The sequence below is a fragment of the Siphateles boraxobius genome, unplaced genomic scaffold (assembly GCF_051911475.1).
Source record: "Siphateles boraxobius isolate OS27281-9 unplaced genomic scaffold, OSU_SipBor_1 163, whole genome shotgun sequence".
NCBI classification, from domain to species: Eukaryota; Metazoa; Chordata; class Actinopteri; order Cypriniformes; family Leuciscidae; genus Siphateles; species Siphateles boraxobius.
Genome location: NW_027508770.1, coordinates 385001 through 407773, shown reverse-complemented (window position 1 = coordinate 407773; position 22773 = coordinate 385001). Strand labels below are relative to the sequence as shown.

Genomic DNA, 22773 nt, shown 5'->3' with positions numbered 1-22773 from the left:
AATGAATGGGATCATGTCGCTTTGTCGCTGCGTGTCGCTGGCGGTGTGAACGGGGCTTTAGTCTTAGTCCTGTGTCAAATGTACCTTTTTTTTTTATATTTAGCCAACCTTGCCCTGTTTTAATTCAGTCAAGTTTTAGCCTGGGCATTTTAGTCTAGAAGAGATGCTCATGAATATTAAGTAGTCAGGCCAAAATCGAGCTGTTCTTGGCAGAGCTCCTGAGAAAGGAGCTGTAAACATATATTGACATGGTTTTTGGTACTTATACCGCAAATATATATTCTTAAGGACATCAAAACCTAAAATAAAACTTCAGAAAGTTGTACAATATGGGACCTAATGGCTAATAGGCTAATGATTATTTTGCATAAAATTATAATCACAACAATTTTTGTCATTTGAGAAATTTATATTTGCATTTCATCAGAATTATTGCACTTCCATATACAAGTACAAATCTCAAGAGTTCCTGTATATGAAAAGCAAAGTCAACCGAACTGTAAACTACTATATATATATATATATATATATAAATGATTATTTCTATTTTTTTATTTACTGATCCGAAAAATGATCCGATCTGTGGCTCAAAAACCGTAAGTGATCCGAACCGTTAACTTTGTGATGCGTTGCACTGCTAGTGTGTCTGGCCGTGCGTTCAGTTCCCGGTCCAGGTGTGTGATCAGTGTCACCTGACACGCCTCTCATCTGCTTCTCCATCAGGTATGACGCCCTGTGTCTCCTGTTGCGTCACAGCAAGAACGTGCGCAGCTGGTTTTCACACAGCGTGTTGTTCTCCTTCCCCACGCGCTTCTCCGAGTTCCTGCTGGAGTGTCCCAGTGCCGAGGTCCGCGGAGCCTTCGCCAAGCTCATCGTGTTCATCGCACACTTTTCCCTGCAGGACGGCCCGTGTCCTGCTCCAGTTACCTCTCCCAGCACATCCACACAGGTGAGAGAAACCAGTATAGGAAGGAGAGAGAAACCAGTACAGGAGAGAGAGAAACCAGTACAGGAGAGAGAGAAACCAGTATAGGAAGGAGAGAGAAACCAGTATAGGAAGGAGAGAGAAACCAGTACAGGAGAGAGAGAAACCAGTATAGGAAGGAGAGAGAAACCAGTATAGGAAGGAGAGAGAAACCAGTATAGGAAGGAGAGAGAAACCAGTACAGGAGAGAGAGAAACCAGTATAGGAAGGAGAGAGAAACCAGTATAGGAAGGAGCGAGAAACCAGTACAGGAGAGAGAGATACCAGTATAGGAAGGAGAGAGAAACCAGTATAGGAAGGAGAGAGAAACCAGTATAGGAAGGAGAGAGAAACCAGTATAGGAAGGAGAGAGAAACCAGTACAGGAGAGAGAGAAACCAGTATAGGAAGGAGAGAGAAACCAGTATAGGAAGGAGAGAGAAACCAGTATAGGAAGGAGAGAGAAACCAGTATAGGAAGGAGAGAGAAACCAGTACAGGAGAGAGAGAAACCAGTATAGGAAGGAGAGAGAAACCAGTATAGGAAGGAGAGAGAAACCAGTACAGGAGAGAGAGAAACCAGTATAGGAAGGAGAGAGAAACCAGTATAGGAAGGAGAGAGAAACCAGTATAGGAAGGAGAGAGAAACCAGTACAGGAGAGAGAGAAACCAGTATAGGAAGGAGAGAGAAACCAGTATAGGAAGGAGAGAGAAACCAGTACAGGAGAGAGAGAAACCAGTATAGGAAGGAGAGAGAAACCAGTATAGGAAGGAGAGAGAAACCAGTATAGGAAGGAGAGAGAAACCAGTACAGGAGAGAGAGAAACCAGTATAGGAAGGAGAGAGAAACCAGTATAGGAAGGAGAGAGAAACCAGTATAGGAAGGAGAGAGAAACCAGTATAGGAAGGAGAGAGAAACCAGTACAGGAGAGAGAGAAACCAGTATAGGAAGGAGAGAGAAACCAGTACAGGAGAGAGAGAAACCAGTATAGGAAGGAGAGAGAAACCAGTATAGGAGAGAGAGAAACCAGTTTAGGAAGGAGAGAGAAACCAGTATAGGAAGGAGAGAGAAACCAGTATAGGAGAGAGAGAAACCAGTTTAGGAAGGAGAGAGAAACCAGTATAGGAGAGAGAGAAACCAGTTTAGGAAGGAGAGAGAAACCAGTATAGGAAGGAGAGAGAAACCAGTATAGGAGAGAGAGAAACCAGTTTAGGAAGGAGAGAGAAACCAGTATAGGAAGGAGAGAGAAACCAGTATAGGAGAGAGAGAAACCAGTTTAGGAAGGAGAGAGAAACCAGTATAGGAGAGAGAGAAACCAGTTTAGGAAGGAGAGAGAAACCAGTATAGGAAGGAGAGAGAAACCAGTATAGGAGAGAGAGAAACCAGTTTAGGAAGGAGAGAGAAACCAGTATAGGAAGGAGAGAGAAACCAGTATAGGAGAGAGAGAAACCAGTTTAGGAAGGAGAGAGAAACCAGTATAGGAGAGAGAGACAACGAGCTCCGCGCTGAAAAGGGGCGTAGCTACATAAGGTCTATAGACTAGGCTGAAAACATTTTGGGCTCTACTCTCAGATGAAATGGACTTATCAGTTTTTAAGGCTCTTTAAAATAGAAGACAGGAAAGTTCCTGTATTAAAATGCCCCTATGATGCTGTTTTAAAGGTTCCTAGTTTTTTTTCTGCGTCTCCTACAACAGGTTCACATTCATCCAAGATCAAGAACACTTTATTCCCTCATAATCTGCACTGCAGCATCAGCTGTTTCTCTCAGTGTCGGAAACGCTTCGATCGAGGACTCAGTCTCTCTAAGCCCCGCCTCTCTGAGAGCTGCTCTGCTGTGATTGGTCATTATCATATCTGAATCTCAGCTCTTGATCACAGTGATACGAACAGTAACGATGGCGTGGGTTTTACCGTATCAATCTCAGAAAACAGCGTCTTCTCGACACGAACAACACGAACCAAACTCTTCCAGTCTCAGATACACTACAGTGTTTGAGGGCGGAGCTAAGAGACGCTGCTCAGCCAATCAACACCACAGGCTGGCATTATGCTAATTAGTTACAAATAGGGGTCGACCGATATGTGATTTTCAGGGCCGATACCGATTATTACAGATAAAGTAGACCGATAACCGATATTTTAAAACCGATATATAGCCTATGTCTGGTGTAAAAATGTAAATTAATGTCAAAATTAAGAATAACAAAGAATTTTGACAAATACTTTCTTTAAATTATTTTCAACATATCTTTAAATCTGAGAACTGTTAATAATAACATTATTATTTTTATTTTTATTATTATTAATAATAATAACTTTAAAAAAAATGTACAGGGAGCACCCAGCAGCATTCTGTAAAACTTAAAGACTATTTTAATGGTTAAATTAAATTTTAGTAATCAATAAGCATTTCTTATTCATTTAAATCATCAAAATTATTCAATTTATTTACAGTTTAACAAAAAGTACATGTTTAGGGCCCTATGAAAAAACGAACTTTTATTTTGACGGGTTGCCGTGGAGATCTTTGAGTTTCTGTGTGTTTATGATATGACGATAACTTTTCTCAGTTGAAGATTTAAAAAGCTCATGAAGTGACTAAGCGGCTCTGGAGATGATGTTTATGCAATCATGTCCTCATATAAAGATGCGGCTGAGGCTGAAAACAGCGCAAGCGTCACGCGTGCTCCAGTGTGTGTGTGTGTGTGTGTGTGTGTGTGTGTGTGTGTGTGTGTGTGTGTGTGTGTGTGTGTGTGTGTGTGTGTGTGTGTGTGTGTGTGTGTGTGTGTGTGTGTGTGTGTTAAATGAAATCACGCGTCTGCACCATTCATTTAGAGACACGCAGGATTCATATTTAAATAGTCTCTTTGCAGTTTGAAATTCGATTTGATTTGTACTGACCTGCTGTTTATTAATTAATCAAGAAGTTGACAAATTCCGTGACATTCCGCTTTATACAGTAAAGTCCGTTTTTATGACTGGATTCCGCGATTCGGTCCGTGTTTTCTGCATCGGGGAGATCACATGACCCTATTATATTGAGGTGTTTTGCAACTTCAGTGGAGTAATGTATTGCTACTTCAGCAAAGTCTGCAGCTGCCTTAACTCTGAGAGACAAGACAACTGATGCGTGATCAGTGCAGCAGCTCCAGTCAGCGAGTGCTGTCGGTGTGAGGGCTAAACTTTCAGTGCCTTCAGCTTTCAGCGTTGATTTGATTGGCCGGACTCGTGACTCCCAACTAATCAGATGTGCGGGACATTGCATTGGTCTAGTCTACAGAGTGGTGAGTTCCGACAGAGGCGGCTGCGTCGGAGCCAAATATAGCGCATTTCAAATTAAATTATTTTATCGGCAAATCGGTTTTGAAAATGGCCGATACCGATAACCATAAAAATGCTCAATATCGGCGCCGATAATCGGTCGACCCCTAGTTACAAACCTGCACAGGATCAGCAGGAAGTGAGACTGAATTACTGACGACTCGTTTCAGAATCGCTTCTTTCTTTTAGGAGACCAAAACTTTCTTTGATCTTTCAGAGCTTTTACAGTCACACACAGCTCCATCACACACTATATGACAGGGAACATCTGAAAAATCATGATAGAGGCACTTTAATAAATGGCAAGAAGTGAGTTCTAGACTCCATAAACAAACTCCCTTAAATAAGTCCCAATGTTGGAAGGAGAGGTTTTATCATCGTTGGGACCGGCGTTGTTTATACCAGTTGCCGAATAGGCCGTTACAGAATGACACACAAGTTTTTAATATTGGGAAAAGATCCACCAACATGTTCTCTTGTTCAAAATCCTGTATCCCTGTTGCATGTTTTATTAGATAGTGATGATTTAACCCCTTTTCTATCCAGTTAACTGTTTGAAATATTTTTTTAAAGCTAAAGCATTAGTTCACTTCAGAATTACAATTTCCTGATAATTTACTCTCCTGCACGTCATCCAAGATGTTCATGTCTTTCTTTCTTCAGTGGAAAAGAAATGAAGGTTTTTGAGGAAAACATGATCCAGCCGAGGAATAAGAGTCTGATCTACACAAACCAGCGCACATTTATAACTAAATAAACATTTATATACTTTTAACCACTAATGCTGGTCTGGCACGAGCTGTGATGCGACACACATTACGTGATCAGGGTGAAAGGTCACGCGTGACGGAGGCGGAAAGAACCGACCCAGTGTTTACAGGCGAACATGCGAAGACTGAGTCAAACAGCATTTACAAATAAATGCATAAATAAAAGGTAAAACAACAATGTTGGATGATTTTGAAGTTGGAGGAGAAAATGAGATGAAGTTTTACACTCTACATTTCTGAACCAGGAACACATGTGACCTTTCAACCTGATTACGTAATGTGTGACGTCGTGGATGAGCATGATGAATATCTGTGGTTAAAGTATATAAATGTTTATTTTAATTATAAATGTGCGCTGGTTTGTGTAGATCAGACTCTTATTCCTCGGCTGGATCGTGTCGGGACTTTGAAGCTGCACTGAAACCCATTGAAGTCACTATATGGAGAAAATCCTCAAAAACCTTTTCTTTTCCACTGAAGAAAGAAAGACATGAACATCTTGGATGACGTGGAGGAGAGTGAACTATCAGGAAATTATAATTCTGAAGTGAACTAATCCTTTAAACCAAATTTAGTTTTTAGATTTTAAAAACCTTATAAAGTTCCTCAGCATGAAGAGCCCCTGAAGTTGGCATGGCGTTTAATCAGCTGTGTCTCGTTGTGAACAGGCCTGTGACCCCGTGACCCCTGTGACCCCCGTGACCCTGAGCGATCACCTGCTGCGGGCTGTGCTGAACCTGCTGAGGAGAGAAGTGTCCGAACACGGGCGGCACCTTCAGCAGTTCTTCAACCTCTTCGTCATGTACGCCAACCTGGGTGAGTGCTCGTCCTGACCTCTGAACTCTCGTCCTGAACGTATTACCGGCCCTTAATCTGCACGTTTATAATATTACCGGCTCTTAATCTGCACGTTTATAATATTACCGGCTCATAATCTGCACGTTTATAATATTACCGGCTCTTAATCTGCACGTTTATAATATTACCGGCCCTTAATCTGCACGTTTATAATATTACCCGCCCTTAATCTGCACGTTTATAATATTACCGGCCCTTAATCTGCACGTTTATAATATTACCCGCCCTTAATCTGCACGTTTATAATATTACCGGCTCTTAATCTGCACGTTTATAATATTACCGGCTCTTAATCTGCACGTTTATAATATTACCGGCTCTTAATCTGCACGTTTATAATATTACCGGCTCTTAATCTGCACGTTTATAATATTACCGGCTCTTAATCTGCACGTTTATAATATTACCCGCCCTTAATCTGCACGTTTATAATATTACCGGCTCTTAATCTGCACGTTTATAATATTACCGGCTCTTAATCTGCACGTTTATAATATTACCGGCCCTTAATCTGCACGTTTATAATATTACCGGCTCTTAATCTGCACGTTTATAATATTACCAGCCCTTAATCTGCACGTTTATAATATTACCGGCCCTTAATCTGCACGTTTATAATATTACCGGCTCTTAATCTGCAGGTTTATAATATTACCGGCTCTTAATCTGCTCGTTTATAATATTACCGGCCCTTAATCTGCACGTTTATAATATTACCGGCTCTTAATCTGCACGTTTATAATATTACCGGCCCTTAATCTGCACGTTTATAATATTACCGGCTCTTAATCTGCACGTTTATAATATTACCGGCCCTTAATCTGCACGTTTATAATAATACCGGCCCTTAATCTGCACGTTTATAATATTACCGGCCCTTAATCTGCACGTTTATAATATTACCGGCTCTTAATCTGCACGTTTATAATATTACCGGCCCTTAATCTGCACGTTTATAATAATACCGGCCCTTAATCTGCACGTTTATAATATTACCGGCTCTTAATCTGCACGTTTATAATATTACCGGCTCTTAATCTGCAGGTTTATAATATTACCGGCCCTTAATCTGCACGTTTATAATATTACCCGCCCTTAATCTGCACGTTTATAATATTCACGGCCCTTAATCTGCACGTTTATAATATTACCGGCCCTTAATCTGCACGTTTATAATATTACCGGCCCTTAATCTGCACGTTTATAATATTACCGGCTCTTAATCTGCACGTTTATAATATTACCGGCTCTTAATCTGCACGTTTATAATATTACCGGCTCTTAATCTGCACGTTTATAATATTACCGGCTCTTAATCTGCACGTTTATAATATTACCGGCTCTTAATCTGCACGTTTATAATATTACCGGCCCTTAATCTGCACGTTTATAATATTACCGGCCCTTAATCTGCACGTTTATAATATTACCGGCTCTTAATCTGCACGTTTATAATATTACCGGCCCTTAATCTGCACGTTTATAATATTCACGGCCCTTAATCTGCACGTTTATAATATTACCGGCCCTTAATCTGCACGTTTATAATATTACCGGCCCTTAATCTGCACGTTTATAATATTACCGGCTCTTAATCTGCACGTTTATAATATTACCGGCTCTTAATCTGCACGTTTATAATATTACCGGCTCTTAATCTGCACGTTTATAATATTACCGGCTCTTAATCTGCACGTTTATAATATTACCGGCCCTTAATCTGCACGTTTATAATATTACCGGCTCTTAATCTGCACGTTTATAATATTACCGGCCCTTAATCTGCACGTTTATAATATTACCGGCTCTTAATCTGCACGTTTAAAATATTACCGGCTCTTAATCTGCACGTTTATAATATTACCGGCCCTTAATCTGCACGTTTATAATATTACCGGCTCTTAATCTGCACGTTTAAAATATTACCGGCTCTTAATCTGCACGTTTATAATATTACCGGCCCTTAATCTGCACGTTTATAATATTACCGGCCCTTAATCTGCACGTTTATAATATTACCGGCCCTTAATCTGCACGTTTATAATATTACCGGCCCTTAATCTGCACGTTTATAATATTACCGGCCCTTAATCTGCACGTTTATAATATTACCGGCCCTTAATCTGCACGTTTATAATTTTACCGGCTCTTAATCTGCACGTTTATAATATTACCGGCTCTTAATCTGCACGTTTATAATATTACCGGCCCTTAATCTGCACGTTTATAATATTACCGGCTCTTAATCTGCACGTTTATAATATTACCGGCCCTTAATCTGCACGTTTATAATATTACCGGCCCTTAATCTGCACGTTTATAATATTACCGGCTCTTAATCTGCACGTTTATAATATTACCGGCCCTTAATCTGCACGTTTATAATATTACCGGCTCTTAATCTGCACGTTTAAAATATTACCGGCTCTTAATCTGCACGTTTATAATATTACCGGCCCTTAATCTGCACGTTTATAATATTACCGGCCCTTAATCTGCACGTTTATAATATTACCGGCCCTTAATCTGCACGTTTATAATATTACCGGCCCTTAATCTGCACGTTTATAATATTACCGGCCCTTAATCTGCACGTTTATAATTTTACCGGCTCTTAATCTGCACGTTTATAATATTACCGGCTCTTAATCTGCACGTTTATAATATTACCGGCCCTTAATCTGTACGTTTATAATATTACCGGCCCTTAATCTGCACGTTTATAATATTACCGGCTCTTAATCTGCACGTTTATAATATTACCGGCTCTTAATCTGCTCGTTTATAGTATTACCGGCTCTTAATCTGCTCGTTTATAGTATTACCGGCTCTTAATCTGCACGTTTATAATATTACCGGCTCTTAATCTGCACGTTTAAAATATTACCGGCTCTTAATCTGCACGTTTATAATATTACCGGCCCTTAATCTGCACGTTTATAATATTACCGGCCCTTAATCTGCACGTTTATAATATTACCGGCCCTTAATCTGCACGTTTATAATATTACCGGCCCTTAATCTGCACGTTTATAATTTTACCGGCTCTTAATCTGCACGTTTATAATATTACCGGCCCTTAATCTGCACGTTTATAATATTACCGGCCCTTAATCTGCACGTTTATAATATTACCGGCCCTTAATCTGCACGTTTATAATATTACCGGCCCTTAATATGCACGTTTATAATATTACCGGCCCTTAATCTGCACGTTTATAATATTACCGGCCCTTAATATGCACGTTTATAATATTACCGGCCCTTAATCTGCACGTTTATAATATTACCGGCCCTTAATCTGCACGTTTATAATATTACCGGCTCTTAATCTGCACGTTTATAATATTACCGGCCCTTAATCTGCACGTTTATAATATTACCTTAATCTGCACGTTTATAATATTACCGGCCCTTAATCTGCACGTTTACACACACCAGCCGACCCTAACCCAACAGTGAGCAGTTCTAACGCACCGGCAGAAGATCCAGCAAAGCCTGAAACTGTTCTGTCGTTGAGCACAGACGAGCACTGAACACTACTGACCAGAACATGTCACCGCTGTCTTATAAACACCTCAGGAACTGTGGACACTTGTGTAGAAGTTCAACATGATGATGAGATGATCAGTGTAACTCCACAACAACTACATAAATGTCTCAACTAACATTCAGAAACTCTTGCTGAGTCTCTCTGTAAGGCTGCACTCGCTACTGGTTATTCTGGGATTCTGGATGAGTGAGATTGGCCTGTTTTGTTATTGCTGGAGTTTCTGAAGCTCGTGTAAAGACTCCACACAAAACTGAGCGTTTTTGCTCACACCCAAAAAGGAGCAAATTTGACAAGCTATAATAAATTATCTGATATTTTGAGCTGAAATTTAATTCTAGGGACACCATAGATTTATATTACATCTTGTGAAAAGGGGCATAATATGTCACCTTTAAAGGGAACTGAGGGTCATAAAATACCCATGTGTCTGTTGCAGGTCTGGCAGAGAAGACGCAGTTGCTGAAGTTAAGCGTGCCGTCGACCTTCATGCTGGTGGCGCTGGACGAGGGTCCCGGTCCTCCCATCAAGTACCAGTACGCAGAGCTGGGCAAACTCTACGCGGTGGTGTCGCTACTGCTGCGCTGCTGCGACGTGTGCTCGCGCATGCAGTCCTCCATTAACGGTGAGGCTTAGTTGTGCTGTTTCATCCAGCGAAGGCTCTCAGCTAGCGATGGTGATATGGACTTCAAACTATATCGCAATGTTTCCTGGTATTTATTACGATAACGATATCATGACGATATTAATGTTTTTGGCTACAACTGAGACATGCATGTGTTCTTGAGCCTCAGAAACACAAACATTCATCTGAAGTCAAACGTACCCATCATCTAATAGGCTCCTATAATATACCAATTACATAAAAGAATTTAAAAAACAATAAAAATCCAAACACCAGCCCTTGCAGAAATGGAAAAGTTGCAGGTATACGTTTCTTCTGTAAAAGTGCAGATAATGTCTAAATAGTGCAACTGTGCTGAAAAACATCACACAATAATTACTCACAATAATAATTCAAATCAATTACAAGTTTGAAATGTAAAAAACTAGTAATAATACTGATACGATAATAATACTACTACGAATTGATGAGCTGTTGCGTTCATGAATATTAATCACATCTGCGTTTGAATAATGCCAAATGAACTCCAGTATTTTTACAGGAAAATATAACAAATATTATGTTTTAGATGTAGCACGTCAGATCTGCGCGGTGTGTAAGCCTCTGAGAGAGCGCTAGTGTTTCCTGAGAGTGCTTGACGGAGAGCGAAACTCGAAGCTTAAAATATAAATCTAATGAAGTCGTCCTCCGCTTCACGTCTGTAGTCGCGCTGCGCGTGAGCCGCGGATGAGCGCTCCCACACAGAGATGCGTCGCCGCTGGGCTTTACGGGATTATCGCAGGAAGACTTCATTCTTATCTTTAGGAGAATCTTCGCCGGTGTATCAAAACGATAATAGCGGCCCGTCCCGACTCAGCTGATTCACCCACTGCTCTCCGACAGGAAACCCCCCGCTGGCCAACCCGTACGGGGACCCCGGCCTCACGCTTCCCATCATGCCCCTGCAGCCGCCTGTGGCCGAGACCCTGTTCGTGCGCACCAGCTACGTGAAGAAGATCATCGAGGACTGCAGCAACTCTGAGGAGACGGTGAAGCTACTGCGCTTCTGCTGCTGGGAGAACCCCCAGTTCTCCTCCACGGTGCTCAGCGAGCTGCTCTGGCAGGTGTGTGTGTGTGTGTGTGTGTCTGTGTGTGAGTGTGTGAGTGTGTGTGTGTGTGTGTGTGTGTGAGTGTGTGAGTGTGTGTGTGTGAGTGAGTGAGTGTGAGTGTGTGAGTGTGTGTGTGTGAGTGTGTGAGTGTGTGTGTGTGTGTGTGTGAGTGTGTGAGTGTGTGAGTGTGAGTGTGTGAGTGTGTGAGTGTGTGAGTGTGTGAGTGTGTGAGTGAGTGAGTGAGTGAGTGTGTGTGTGAGTGAGTGTGTATCTTCCTCATACACTCACTGTGAATGTCCTCGTGCTCCAGGTGGCGTACTCCTACACGTATGAGCTGAGGCCGTACCTGGATCTCCTGCTGCAGATCCTCCTGATCGAGGACTCGTGGCAGACGCACAGGTGAGTCACTCGTGACCCGATTCAGGGAATATATTCGGATTAATCTTCCCTCATGTAAACGCAATGCTTTGATCAAATTGATGCGATGAAGCTCATATTTGTAGTTATCCATAAAGGGCTCGGAAGGAAGGAACTCCAGAGTGTAACCCAGCGCTATAGGAACTACAGTGACGCTAGTGTTCGCTGATTGGCCGAGCGCTCGTGAAACACCGGTTCCCGCCATTATTAAAAGGCCGTGTGACACACAGATTACAGCCGATTATTTACTCATCAAACTAACTCTACGAACATGTGAAACAGTGACAGAAGCTCTAACCCTTTACACTGAGGAGAAACCCAACACATCTTTGAAGAGACCGAGAGAAACATGAGTGTGTGTTTCTGCTCAGCAACACTGACATCAACACACGCCTCACGCTAATAACTTTATTACTGTCCACTTCTGTGTGTAACAGTGCTAGCTAATAGTGTATCAGAGTAATGATCAGGAGCGTGCGAGCGCTGAGCTCAGACTCGGGCTCTTCAGAGTTTCTGCTGGCGCTGCGAACGCAACCAGGAAACGTTCCCAGGAGAACCAGTATCTGTCGGGATCCACACTGGTGGCCAGCGCCTAGAACTGAGTTCCCAGAACCACCCGGTGCCAAGGCCTCTTTAGTCACAGTAAAATATGTGGCGTAAGCTGATTCTTACGGCAATAAATAGGCATGTAAAGACTTTAATGGCATCTATTCCAGCGTGTGCTTGTGATTCAGGATCGTTGTGTGACACGAATGTAATGCAGTATATCGATGACACGTTTCGTTGCGTCACTGAATGCGTACATAGAAATGTGTTTTGCGTAGTTTAGAACAGTAACTCATGCCTGTGTGAGAGTTCATCACTTATGCCGTGTGAAAATAACCAAAATTCTTGGAGATAATCAGAATAATGAAGAGTGCATGTGAACATGTTCTGCGAGTACGCCCTTGCTTGTTGGGAATGATCGCATCATCACTATCCTCATTCCCGCCGGTGTCGTTCTCTGTTTAGGATCCACAATGTTTTGAAGGGCATTCCTGATGACCGAGACGGGCTCTTCGACACCATCCAACGCTCCAAGAACCATTATCAGAAACGGGCCTATCAGTGCATTAAATGCATGGTGGCGCTGTTCACCAACTGCGCTGTGGCCTATCAGATCCTGCAGGTGAGCGTCACATCCACGTCCACACACACGCGATCCCAGCAATCCAGTCAGAACAGCAGAACCTTCTGAAGAGGGCATTCGTCAGCTGGTCCAGTCTCCTCCATTTATACAGCGCTGTTACGATATAGAGTTTCACAGCAGCTTTACAGTGATAATAGAGATTACAGTAACAGAGATTGTTTAGGCTTTACAGCAGATCTAGAATAAAGTTATTGTCCAGATAAAGTTAGTTTTGATTGATTCACTTCCGTTGTAAAAGTCATTAGTTATTAACTTAGCGGCCGCTAACACACACCGTTCAACAGAAAACACTTAACCCATTTACTCCTAAAACGCTTAAAAAACCTGTAATTCTAGGATAAATATCCTTCTCTCCTGAGGGTTTCTGAAAAAATACTAAGAATTGTCAACGTCTACCAAAACCTTAATATCTAAGCCTCTGTAGCACTTACAAACAGGAAATAAAATACATTATAAAGGTAAGAATCACAGGTTTTATTAAAACATGCTCCCTTAGCACTAACATAACACATTTTTCTAAAAATTTTCAAAATCATATGGGGAAGAATAAAAATATAAATCAATTATATAAAATATAACAAGTAACATTTGAAACATGCCAACACACTGAACAAGGCGTCTTGTTATGAGAGAGAGGTGGGGAAGTCCTGAACTGGGATCGGGATCGGTCTCTGAGCTCCATGGCTCATGCTACGCAGTAACCGGCGGTAGATGAGATGCGCTCCGGACGCTCACACACACGACAGGGTTTCAGTTCGAGAACGCAAACCTTCGAACAGGTTTTAAGGTGCAAGCGTTGAAAAATTTTAAAAAACGTGACCATCTCCGCTTAAACTTCAAAAACGCAAACCTGTCAAACCTGCGCACATGCGTATCACGGGTTTAGTCTATAGGTGTGCGGGTTTGAATGCTGGTTGTGTGATTGTGTGCCGGTTGTGTGCCGGTTGTGTGCCGGCTGTGTGCCTGTTGTGTGCCTGTTGTGTGCCGGCTGTGTGCCTGTTGTGTGCCGGCGGTGTGCCTGTTGTGTGCCGGCTGTGTGCCGATTGTGTGCCGGTTCTGTGCCGGCTGTGTGCCTGTTGTGTGCCGGCTGTGTGCCGGTTCTGTGCCGATTGTGTGCCGGTTCTGTGCCTGTTGTGTGCCGGTTGTGTGCCGGCTGTGTGCCTGTTGTGTGCCGGTTGTGTGCCTGTTGTGTGCCGGCGGTGTGCCTGTTGTGTGCCGGTTGTGTGCCGATTGTGTGCCGGCTGTGTGCCGGTTCTGTGCCGATTGTGTGCCGGTTCTGTGCCGGTTGTGTGCCGGTTCTGTGCCTGTTGTGTGCCGGTTGTGTGCCGGCTGTGTGCCTGTTGTGTGCCGGTTGTGTGCCTGTTGTGTGCCGGCTGTGTGCCGGCTGTGTGCCTGTTGTGTGCCGGTTGTGTGCCGGCTGTGTGCCTGTTGTGTGCCGGTTGTGTGCCTGTTGTGTGCCGACTGTGTGCCGGCTGTGTGCCGGCTGTGTGCCTGTTGTGTGCCGGCTGTGCCGGTTGAAAATCGATAAAAATGTGTGACGATTCAAGTCGGTTGAAATGTTAAACGAATCGCGATACACGTTTTAAGCAGGGGCGTTTACTGTAGCCTACTGTGAAGTTGCAGCAAGCACACACTGGCGCGATGCTAGCGAGTGTTTTCACTTCATTCATGGAACTTGAGCTTGTGTGAGCACTCAACTTCCACAGGAATGACTTGAAAACGCTCAGTTTGCTCCGCTCGCGCCACGCAGTGTGTGCCATAGACTGGTGTGCACGCGCCGTCAAACACATGGCGACGGCAAGTGTAGATATTGACTCATTCAAATCGGAGCTGTGGCGGCATTTTAACTTTCCGTAGACTAATAATAATCACCACCGTGATAAGCACAAGTCACCTCCGTATTTATGTAAAAGGCATTATACAAGTGCGAGAGCCACGGAGATCACAAGGTGTACCAGTGTTTCCGTGGCAACTAGGTGTTGTATTTATTTTACTATCTCTTTCTCTAAATGTGTACATGGATATATATTTTTTAGGTGTTCAAGCACGAAGTGCTGAAAACCTATTGTAATTGCTATTTGAAAAAAAAAAAAAACCTAAAACGCATCGTGCAGCCCAAACCGTAAGGCCTAGAGACTTGAAACCTGGCCAGGTGGTAGGGCCTCAGTTTGGGGAGAACCTATCAGAGTATGACCCCGATTGGCCCATAGGTGGCGCTACAGCAACCAAAAGTACTAAATTGCTCATAACTCCTAGACCGTTTGACTTGGAATCAAGCTTTTTGCACCACTGTGTTCCTTGGCTCAAGACGGACAAGACGTATATCTCGGATTCTCGATTTGAGCAAAAACAAATTTGTTATGGCCAATTTTGTCCAAAACCTACTTTTGCGAACTAGTCCCTGGTTTTTTGCCTGATCGGAACCAGACCAGTCTAGGACAATTCTCTGGACTCTCTAGATCAATAATTATCAAAAAAAAGTTGAACTTTGCCCTTTGGTTCACTGTAACAGGGTCATTTAGAAAAGGGGGCGTGTCAAAATACACTCAAAAGCCTATAAATCATAAATAAAAACTCAGAACTTCACAAAAACTGATGAGCACATGTGTCATGACATGGTGAAGAAGCATGCAGAGTTTCATGGAGATCGGACCATAGGTGGCGCTATAACTGTCAAAAAGGTCGCCTATTATTAGGTGTTCAAGCACGAAGTGCTGAAAACCTATTGTAATTGCTATTTGAAAAAAAAAAAAAACCTAAAACGCATCGTGCAGCCCAAACCGTAAGGCCTAGAGACTTGAAACCTGGCCAGGTGGTAGGGCCTCAGTTTGGGGAGAACCTATCAGAGTATGACCCCGATTGGCCCATAGGTGGCGCTACAGCAACCAAAAGTACTAAATTGCTCATAACTCCTAGACCGTTTGACTTGGAATCAAGCTTTTCACACCACTGTGTTCCTTGGCTCAAGACGGACAAGATGTATATCTCGGATTCTCGATTTGAGCAACAAAAAATTTGTTATTGCCGATTTTGTCCAAAACCTACTTTTGCGAACTAGTCCCTGGTTTTTTGCTTGATCGGAACCAGACCAGTCTAGGACAATTCTCTGGACTCTCTAGATCAATAATTATCAAAAAAAAGTTGAACTTTGCCCTTTGGTTCACTGTAACAGGGTCATTTAGAAAAGGGGGCGTGTCAAAATGCACCCAAAAGCCTATAAATCATAAATAAAAACTCAGAACTTCACAAAAATTGATGAGCATATGTGTCATACCATGGTGAAGAAGCATGAAACGTTTCATGGAGATCGGACAATAGGTGGCGCTATAACTGTTGAAAAGCTTTAAACCCATGTATTTCCTATGGTAAATTGCCTGTATTGGCTGTAAATGGTCTTTTCCATCTATGATCGTATAATTTTCATATCTTAATGTTTAAAACCAGTGCAGTACAATTATCTGGACTCTCTAGATCAATAATTATCAGAAAAGGTATAATTACTTCATTTGGATGGCTATAATAGAGTGTAAATCGGATGGCTATAACAGCTATAACAGCTTGGATGGCTATAACAGCCAATAAGTGGTATTTTACTGCCCCCTGCTGTCATTTCATCATACTACTCTCTAATATTTTTATATATAATTGATATTTAGACTTTATTAAATCATTATTTTAACATTTACAATCACATTTTGTCAAAATGCATCTATTGCTCTGTACTCTCTACAACAATAATTATAGGAAAATGTATAACTTCTTCATTTGGATGACTATAATAGGGTCACTTCAATATGTAGCCTTGACCGAAAGCCAATATCTTTTCAATAAATGCTCATAGCTTCTTAAAAAAAGGTCGAGAACAGCTATAACAGCTTGAAAAAGGCTAACAGCCAATAAGTGGTATTTTACTGCCCCCTGCTGTTTAAAAAAAGTCATTTTGTCACACTACTCAACTATAATTAATATTTAGACTTTATAAATTCACTATTTTAACATTTACAATAACATTTAGTCAAAAATCGTCTATTGAAGTGACAATTGAGTCACACTGGCTCCTGAAGTTCCAAATGTCTCTATCTACATCAGAATGAGCGTGTGTAGATTAAATGATATGAAAAACATGGCCTATTGTATAAGTAGGCTGTAATAGCACTGTTGTCCACTAGATGGAGCAGCAGCATTAGATATTTTTAATCTTTTTTTATCAGCTTTCAGCATTGGCTAACAAACAAATGCTTAAAGCATTTTCTTTAATTAGTTTTATATTATTACATTGCAAAGTTATATGTGAAATGCTCATATACCATTAAAACAGATTTTCACAATAACATATCCCAAAAATGTGTGTGTGTGTGTGTGTGTGTGTGTGTGTGTGTGTGTGTGTGTGTGTGTGTGTGTGTGTGTGTGTGTGTGTGTGTGTGTGTGTGTGTGTGTAAGCATGCATTATGGAGTTAACATGAAAAAAATGGTTTGCTTCACTGGAGAATACTGGAGAAACAAAGTAGTTGAAAATGAAAGTGAGCCAATAAGTGGTCTTCTACTGCCCTCTGCTGGCCACTCTTCTTATTAATTGTCTTTTTTTGTATATAGACACTATAAAATCACTTAAATAACAATTACTATTATAACACATTCATATTTTGTCAGAGTTTATCACTTCAATTGTTCTTATGCTTCATATAATTGCTATCAACGTGGTAAATCATGGTAAATAACGCCAGAAACATGGTAAATCATAGTAAAAAAGGTAAATCATGCTAGAATCCTTGTAAATTATTCTAGAATGTGCTATATCATGGTAAATCATCATATAACATGGTATATCAAGGTAAACTATGGAAAATCATGTAAGATTCATGGTAAATGATACTGGAACATGGTAAATCATGAAAAATCACACTGAAATGTAGTATATCATGGTAAATCATGCTTGCTACATAAAACTTAATGTCTTTTGATGCTTTTGTGCTTAACGGCCTGAAAGGCCTTAACTGCTTGAACACCGCTAAATGCTGCTTGCAGCTTTAATTATCTATATAATTTATTGATGGTTATGGCATATTTTTCTAAATGTGTGTTGTTGTTTTTTACTCTTGCTAGTGTAATGATACAAATCATAACAAAATTAAAACCCCTCTAAATGTGGTACTAATTTTACATAGTCTTTTACTTAGTGTGCGAAGGTACCAGTGTCCACCCTCTTGACCAGACAGACAGAAAGACTGAGTTAAAACAACCTTGAAGGGATTTTTTTTTAAATTTCAATGTAGTTTTTTTAATTGACAAATATATTTTAAAATGAAAAAGAAATGTGCAGCATTTTGTCTGGGAAATAATAAAAGGGACACTTTTTCATTTATAATTTCTTAAATGAATCACTTGTTAAAAAAATCGTGAGAAAATCGTATCGTGAATCGTATCGCATCGTGAGTTGAGTGAATCGTTACATACCTAGCCGTTTGTGTGCCGGTTGTGTAGTGATTGTGTGCTGGTTGTGTGGTGATTGTGTGCTGGTTGTGTAGTATTTGTGTGCCGGTTGTGTGCTGGTTATGTAGTGATTGTGTGCTGGTTGTGTAGTGATTGTGTGCTGGTTGTGTGCTGGTTGTGTAGTGATTGTGTGCTGGTTGTGTGCTGGTTGTGTAGTGATTGTGTGCTGGTTGTGTTGTGTGCTGGTTGTGTGGTGATTGTGTGCTGGTTGTGTAGTATTTGTGTGCCGGTTGTGTGCTGGTTGTGTAGTGATTGTGTGCTGGTTGTGTAGTGATTGTGTGCTGGTTGTGTAGTGATTGAGTGCTGGTTGTGTTGTGTGCTGGTTGTGTAGTATTTGTGTGCCGGTTGTGTGCTGGTTGTGTAGTGATTGTGTGCTGGTTGTGTGCTGGTTGTGTAGTGATTGTGTGCTGGTTGTGTGGTGATTGTTTGCTGGTTGTGTAGTATTTGTGTGCCGGTTGTGTGCTGGTTGTGTAGTGATTGTGTGCTGGTTGTGTAGTGATTGTGTGCTGGTTGTGTAGTGATTGAGTGCTGGTTGTGTTGTGTGCTGGTTGTGTAGTATTTGTGTGCCGGTTGTGTGCTGGTTGTGTAGTGATTGTGTGCTGGTTGTGTAGTGATTGTGTGCTGGTTGTGTAGTGATTGTGTGCTGGTTGTGTAGTGATTGTGTGCTGGTTGTGTGCTGGTTGTGTGCTGGTTGTGTAGTGATTGTGTGCTGGTTGTGTGCTGGTTGTGTAGTGATTGTGTGCTGGTTGTGTGGTGATTGTTTGCTGGTTGTGTAGTATTTGTGTGCCGGTTGTGTGCTGGTTGTGTAGTGATTGTGTGCTGGTTGTGTAGTGATTGTGTGCTGGTTGTGTGCTGGTTGTGTAGTGATTGAGTGCTGGTTGTGTTGTGTGCTGGTTGTGTAGTATTTGTGTGCCGGTTGTGTAGTGATTGTGTGCTGGTTGTGTAGTGATTGTGTGCTGGTTGTGTAGTGATTGTGTGCTGGTTGTGTGCTGGTTGTGTGCTGGTTGTGTAGTGATTGTGTGCTGGTTGTGTAGTGATTGTGTGCTGGTTGTGTAGTGATTGTGTGCTGGTTGTGTGCTGGTTGTGTGGTATTTGTGTGCCGGTTGTGTGCTGGTTGTGTAGTGATTGTGTGCTGGTTGTGTGCTGGTTGTGTAGTGATTGTGTGCTGGTTGTGTTGTGTGCTGGTTGTGTGCTGATTGTGTGCTGGTTGTGTAGTATTTGTGTGCCGGTTGTGTGCTGGTTGTGTAGTGATTGTGTGCTGGTTGTGTAGTGATTGTGTGCTGGTTGTGTAGTGATTGTGTGCTGGTTGTGTGCTGGTTGTGTGCTGGTTGTGTAGTATTTGTGTGCCGGTTGTGTGCTGGTTGTGTAGTGATTGTGTGCTGGTTGTGTGTCAGGGTAACGGGGACCTGAAGAGGAAGTGGACGTGGGCAGTGGAATGGCTGGGCGATGAGCTGGAGCGCAGGCCTTACACTGGAAACCCTCAGTACACGTACAACAACTGGTCTCCTCCAGTGCAGAGCAACGAGACGTCCAACGGCTACTTCCTGGAGCGCTCGCACAGCGCGCGCATGACGCTAGCCAAGGCCTGCGAGCTCTGTCCTGAAGAGGTGAGCGCTCAGTCACTCAAACCTCACCAAACGCCTGCGGTGAGTTCTCTATTTCTGCCGTAATGGGAACGTAGGGAAATATTATGATTTTGAATTTTTTTTTTTATTGCAAAGTTATTAAAGTCTACATTCATGCAATTTGCTGACGCTTTTATCCACAGTGACTCGCATTGCATTCAAGGTGGGGCTGCACGATATATATCAGTGTAACGGAGATATCGCTACGATTTAATAAAATAAATGTATGCGCTAGCGGTTTCAGAGTGAAGGGCGTCATGTTCTGATTTAATCTGCCAGCAACCCGTCAAAATAAAAGCTCGGTTTGATGTAAATATTAGTATTGTAATTTTATAGTAAAATAATTTTTGTTTTACAGTGCAATAGTATTATTAAAAAAGATATTTCTTATTTTGTTTAATATTTTAAGTTGCTTCTTGCAAAATCAAACCCAAGTATGAACATCTATATTTTTTTTAAGTTTTTCTGAAATCGTTCATCTCTGTGAGGGTTTGCACTCAAACAAAGTCCTCAGAGTAAAAAGTAATATTTCACCTTCTTAATTATTATTTTTAAATATATTTTCTTTGTAATTGAACCCCCCGAACAACAACACTCTAGAAGAATTAATTCTTTCCAAATATGTTTATTCAAATTATCTGGTAAAAATCTTTTCATATCGCATTATATATCGCAGAAATCTCAATGTCAGTGTCTTGTAATATCGTGCAGCCCTGCGTTCAGTCGTGACCCCATTCGTGACCTCATTCGTGACCCCAGTCGTGACCTCATTCGTGACCCCAGTCGTGACCTCATTCGTGACCCCAGTCGTGACCTCATTCGTGACCTCATTCGTGACCCCAGTCGTGACCTCATTCGTGACCTCAGTCGTGACCTTATTCGTGACCTCAGTCGTGACCCCAGTCGTGACCCCAGTCGTGACCCCATTCGTGACCTCAGTCGTGACCTCATTCGTGACCCCAGTCGTGACCTCATTCGTGACCCCATTCGTGACCCCAGTCTTGACCTCAGTCGTGGCCCCATTCGTGACCCCATTCGTGACCTCAGTCGTGACCCCAATCGTGACCCCAGTCGTGACCCCAATCGTGACCCCAGTCGTGACCTCAGTCGTGACCTCAGTCGTGACCCCAGTCGTGACCGAAGTCGTGACCCCATTCGTGATCTCAGTCGCGACCTCATTCGTGACCCCAGTCGTGACCTCATTCGTGACCCCAGTCGTGACCTCAGTCGTGACCTCATTCGTGACCCCAGTCGTGACCTCTTTGGTGACCCCAGTCGTGACCCCAGTCGTGACCTCATTCGTGACCCCAGTTGTGACCTCAGTCGTGACCCCAGTTGTGACCTCAGTCGTGACCTTATTCGTGACATCAGTCGTGACCCCAGTCGTGACCTCATTCGTGACCTCAGTCATGACCTCAGTCGTGACCTCAGTCGTGACCTCAGTCGTGACCCCAGTCGTGACCCCAGTCGTGACCTCAGTCGTGACCCCAGTCGTGACCTTATTCGTGACCCCAGTCGTGACCTCATTCGTGACCCCAGTTGTGACATCATTCGTGACCCCAGTCGTGACCTCATTCGTGACCCCAGTTGTGACCCCAGTCGTGACCTCATTCGTGACCCCAGTTGTGACCCCAGTCGTGACCTCATTCGTGACATCATTCGTGACCCCAGTCGTGACCTCATTCGTGACCCCAGTTGTGACCCCAGTCGTGACCTCATTCGTGACCCCAGTCGTGACCCCAGTCGTGACCCCAGTCGTGACCTCATTCGTGACCCCAGTCGTGACCCCAGTCGTGACCTCAGTCGTGACCCCAGTCGTGACCTCATTCGTGACCCCAGTCGTGACCTCAGTCGTGACCTTATTCGTGACCTTATTCGTGACCTCAGTCGTGACCTCATTCGTGACCTCAGTCGTGACCCCAGTCGTGACCCCAGTCGTGACCTCAGTCGTGACCCCATTCGTGACCTCAGTCGTGACCACAGTCGTGACCCGAGTCGTGACCTCAGTCGTGACCTCAGTCGTGACCCCAGTCGTGACCTTATTCGTGACCCCATTCGTGAACTCAGTCGTGACCACATTCGTGACCTTATTCGTGACCCCATTCGTGAACTCAGTCGTGACCCCATTCGTGAACTCAGTCGTGACCCCATTCGTGAACTCAGTCGTGACCCCATTCGTGACCCCAGTCGTGACCTCAGTCGCGACCCCATTCGTGACCTCAGTCGTGACCTCAGTCGTGACCACAGTCGTGAACTCAGTCGTGACCTTATTCGTGACCTCAGTCGCGACCCCATTCGTGACCTCAGTCATGACCTCATTCGTGACCCCAGTCGTGACCCTATTCGTGACCTCAGTCGTGACCCCAGTCGTGACCCCAATCGTGACCCCAGTCGTGACCTCAGTCGTGACCCCAGTCGTGACCCCAATCGTGACCCCAGTCGTGACCTCAGGCGTGACCCCAATCGTGACCTCAGTCGTGACCCCAGTCGTGACCTTATTCGTGACCGAAGTCGTGACCCCATTCGTGATCTCAGTCGCGACCCCATTCGTGACCCCAGTCGTGACCTCATTCGTGACCCCAGTCGTGACCTCAGTCGTGACCTCATTCGTGACCCCAGTCGTGACCTCTTTGGTGACCCCAGTCGTGACCCCAGTTGTGACCTCAGTCGTGACCTCATTCGTGACCCCAGTTGTGACCTCAGTCGTGACCCCAGTTGTGACCTCAGTCGTGACCTTATTCGTGACATCAGTCGTGACCTCATTCGTGACCCCATTCGTGATCTCAGTCGCGACCCCATTCGTGACCCCAGTCGTGACCTCATTCGTGACCCCAGTCGTGACCTTATTCGTGACCTCATTCGTGACCCCATTCAT

The 22773-nt window shown here is 43.2% G+C and overlaps 1 protein-coding gene and 1 long non-coding RNA gene across 24 annotated transcripts in view; both read left to right on the top strand.

Moving 5' to 3' along the window:
- The window catches only part of LOC143740039 (ubiquitin carboxyl-terminal hydrolase 9X-like), a 79720-nt gene that overhangs the window by 51235 nt on the left and 5712 nt on the right, over window positions 1-22773 (top strand). For 13 of the 23 annotated variants that reach the window (XM_077232081.1, XM_077232073.1, XM_077232080.1 and 10 more), the window contains 7 exons: window positions 724-949; window positions 5725-5872; window positions 9904-10089; window positions 10972-11192; window positions 11488-11576; window positions 12606-12762; window positions 19668-19919. In XM_077232081.1, coding sequence (XP_077088196.1) covers window positions 724-949; window positions 5725-5872; window positions 9904-10089; window positions 10972-11192; window positions 11488-11576; window positions 12606-12762; window positions 19668-19919 — 1279 coding nt within the window. The remainder of the gene's footprint in view (window positions 1-723; window positions 950-5724; window positions 5873-9903; window positions 10090-10971; window positions 11193-11487; window positions 11577-12605; window positions 12763-19667; window positions 19920-22773) is intronic. The other 10 variants (XR_013204714.1, XR_013204713.1, XM_077232087.1 and 7 more) reach the window with 1 other exon arrangement.
- On the top strand, window positions 959-1373 carry LOC143740047 (uncharacterized). The gene is made up of 3 exons (XR_013204719.1): window positions 959-1027; window positions 1147-1184; window positions 1327-1373. It is a non-coding gene; the product is annotated as an uncharacterized LOC143740047 (long non-coding RNA).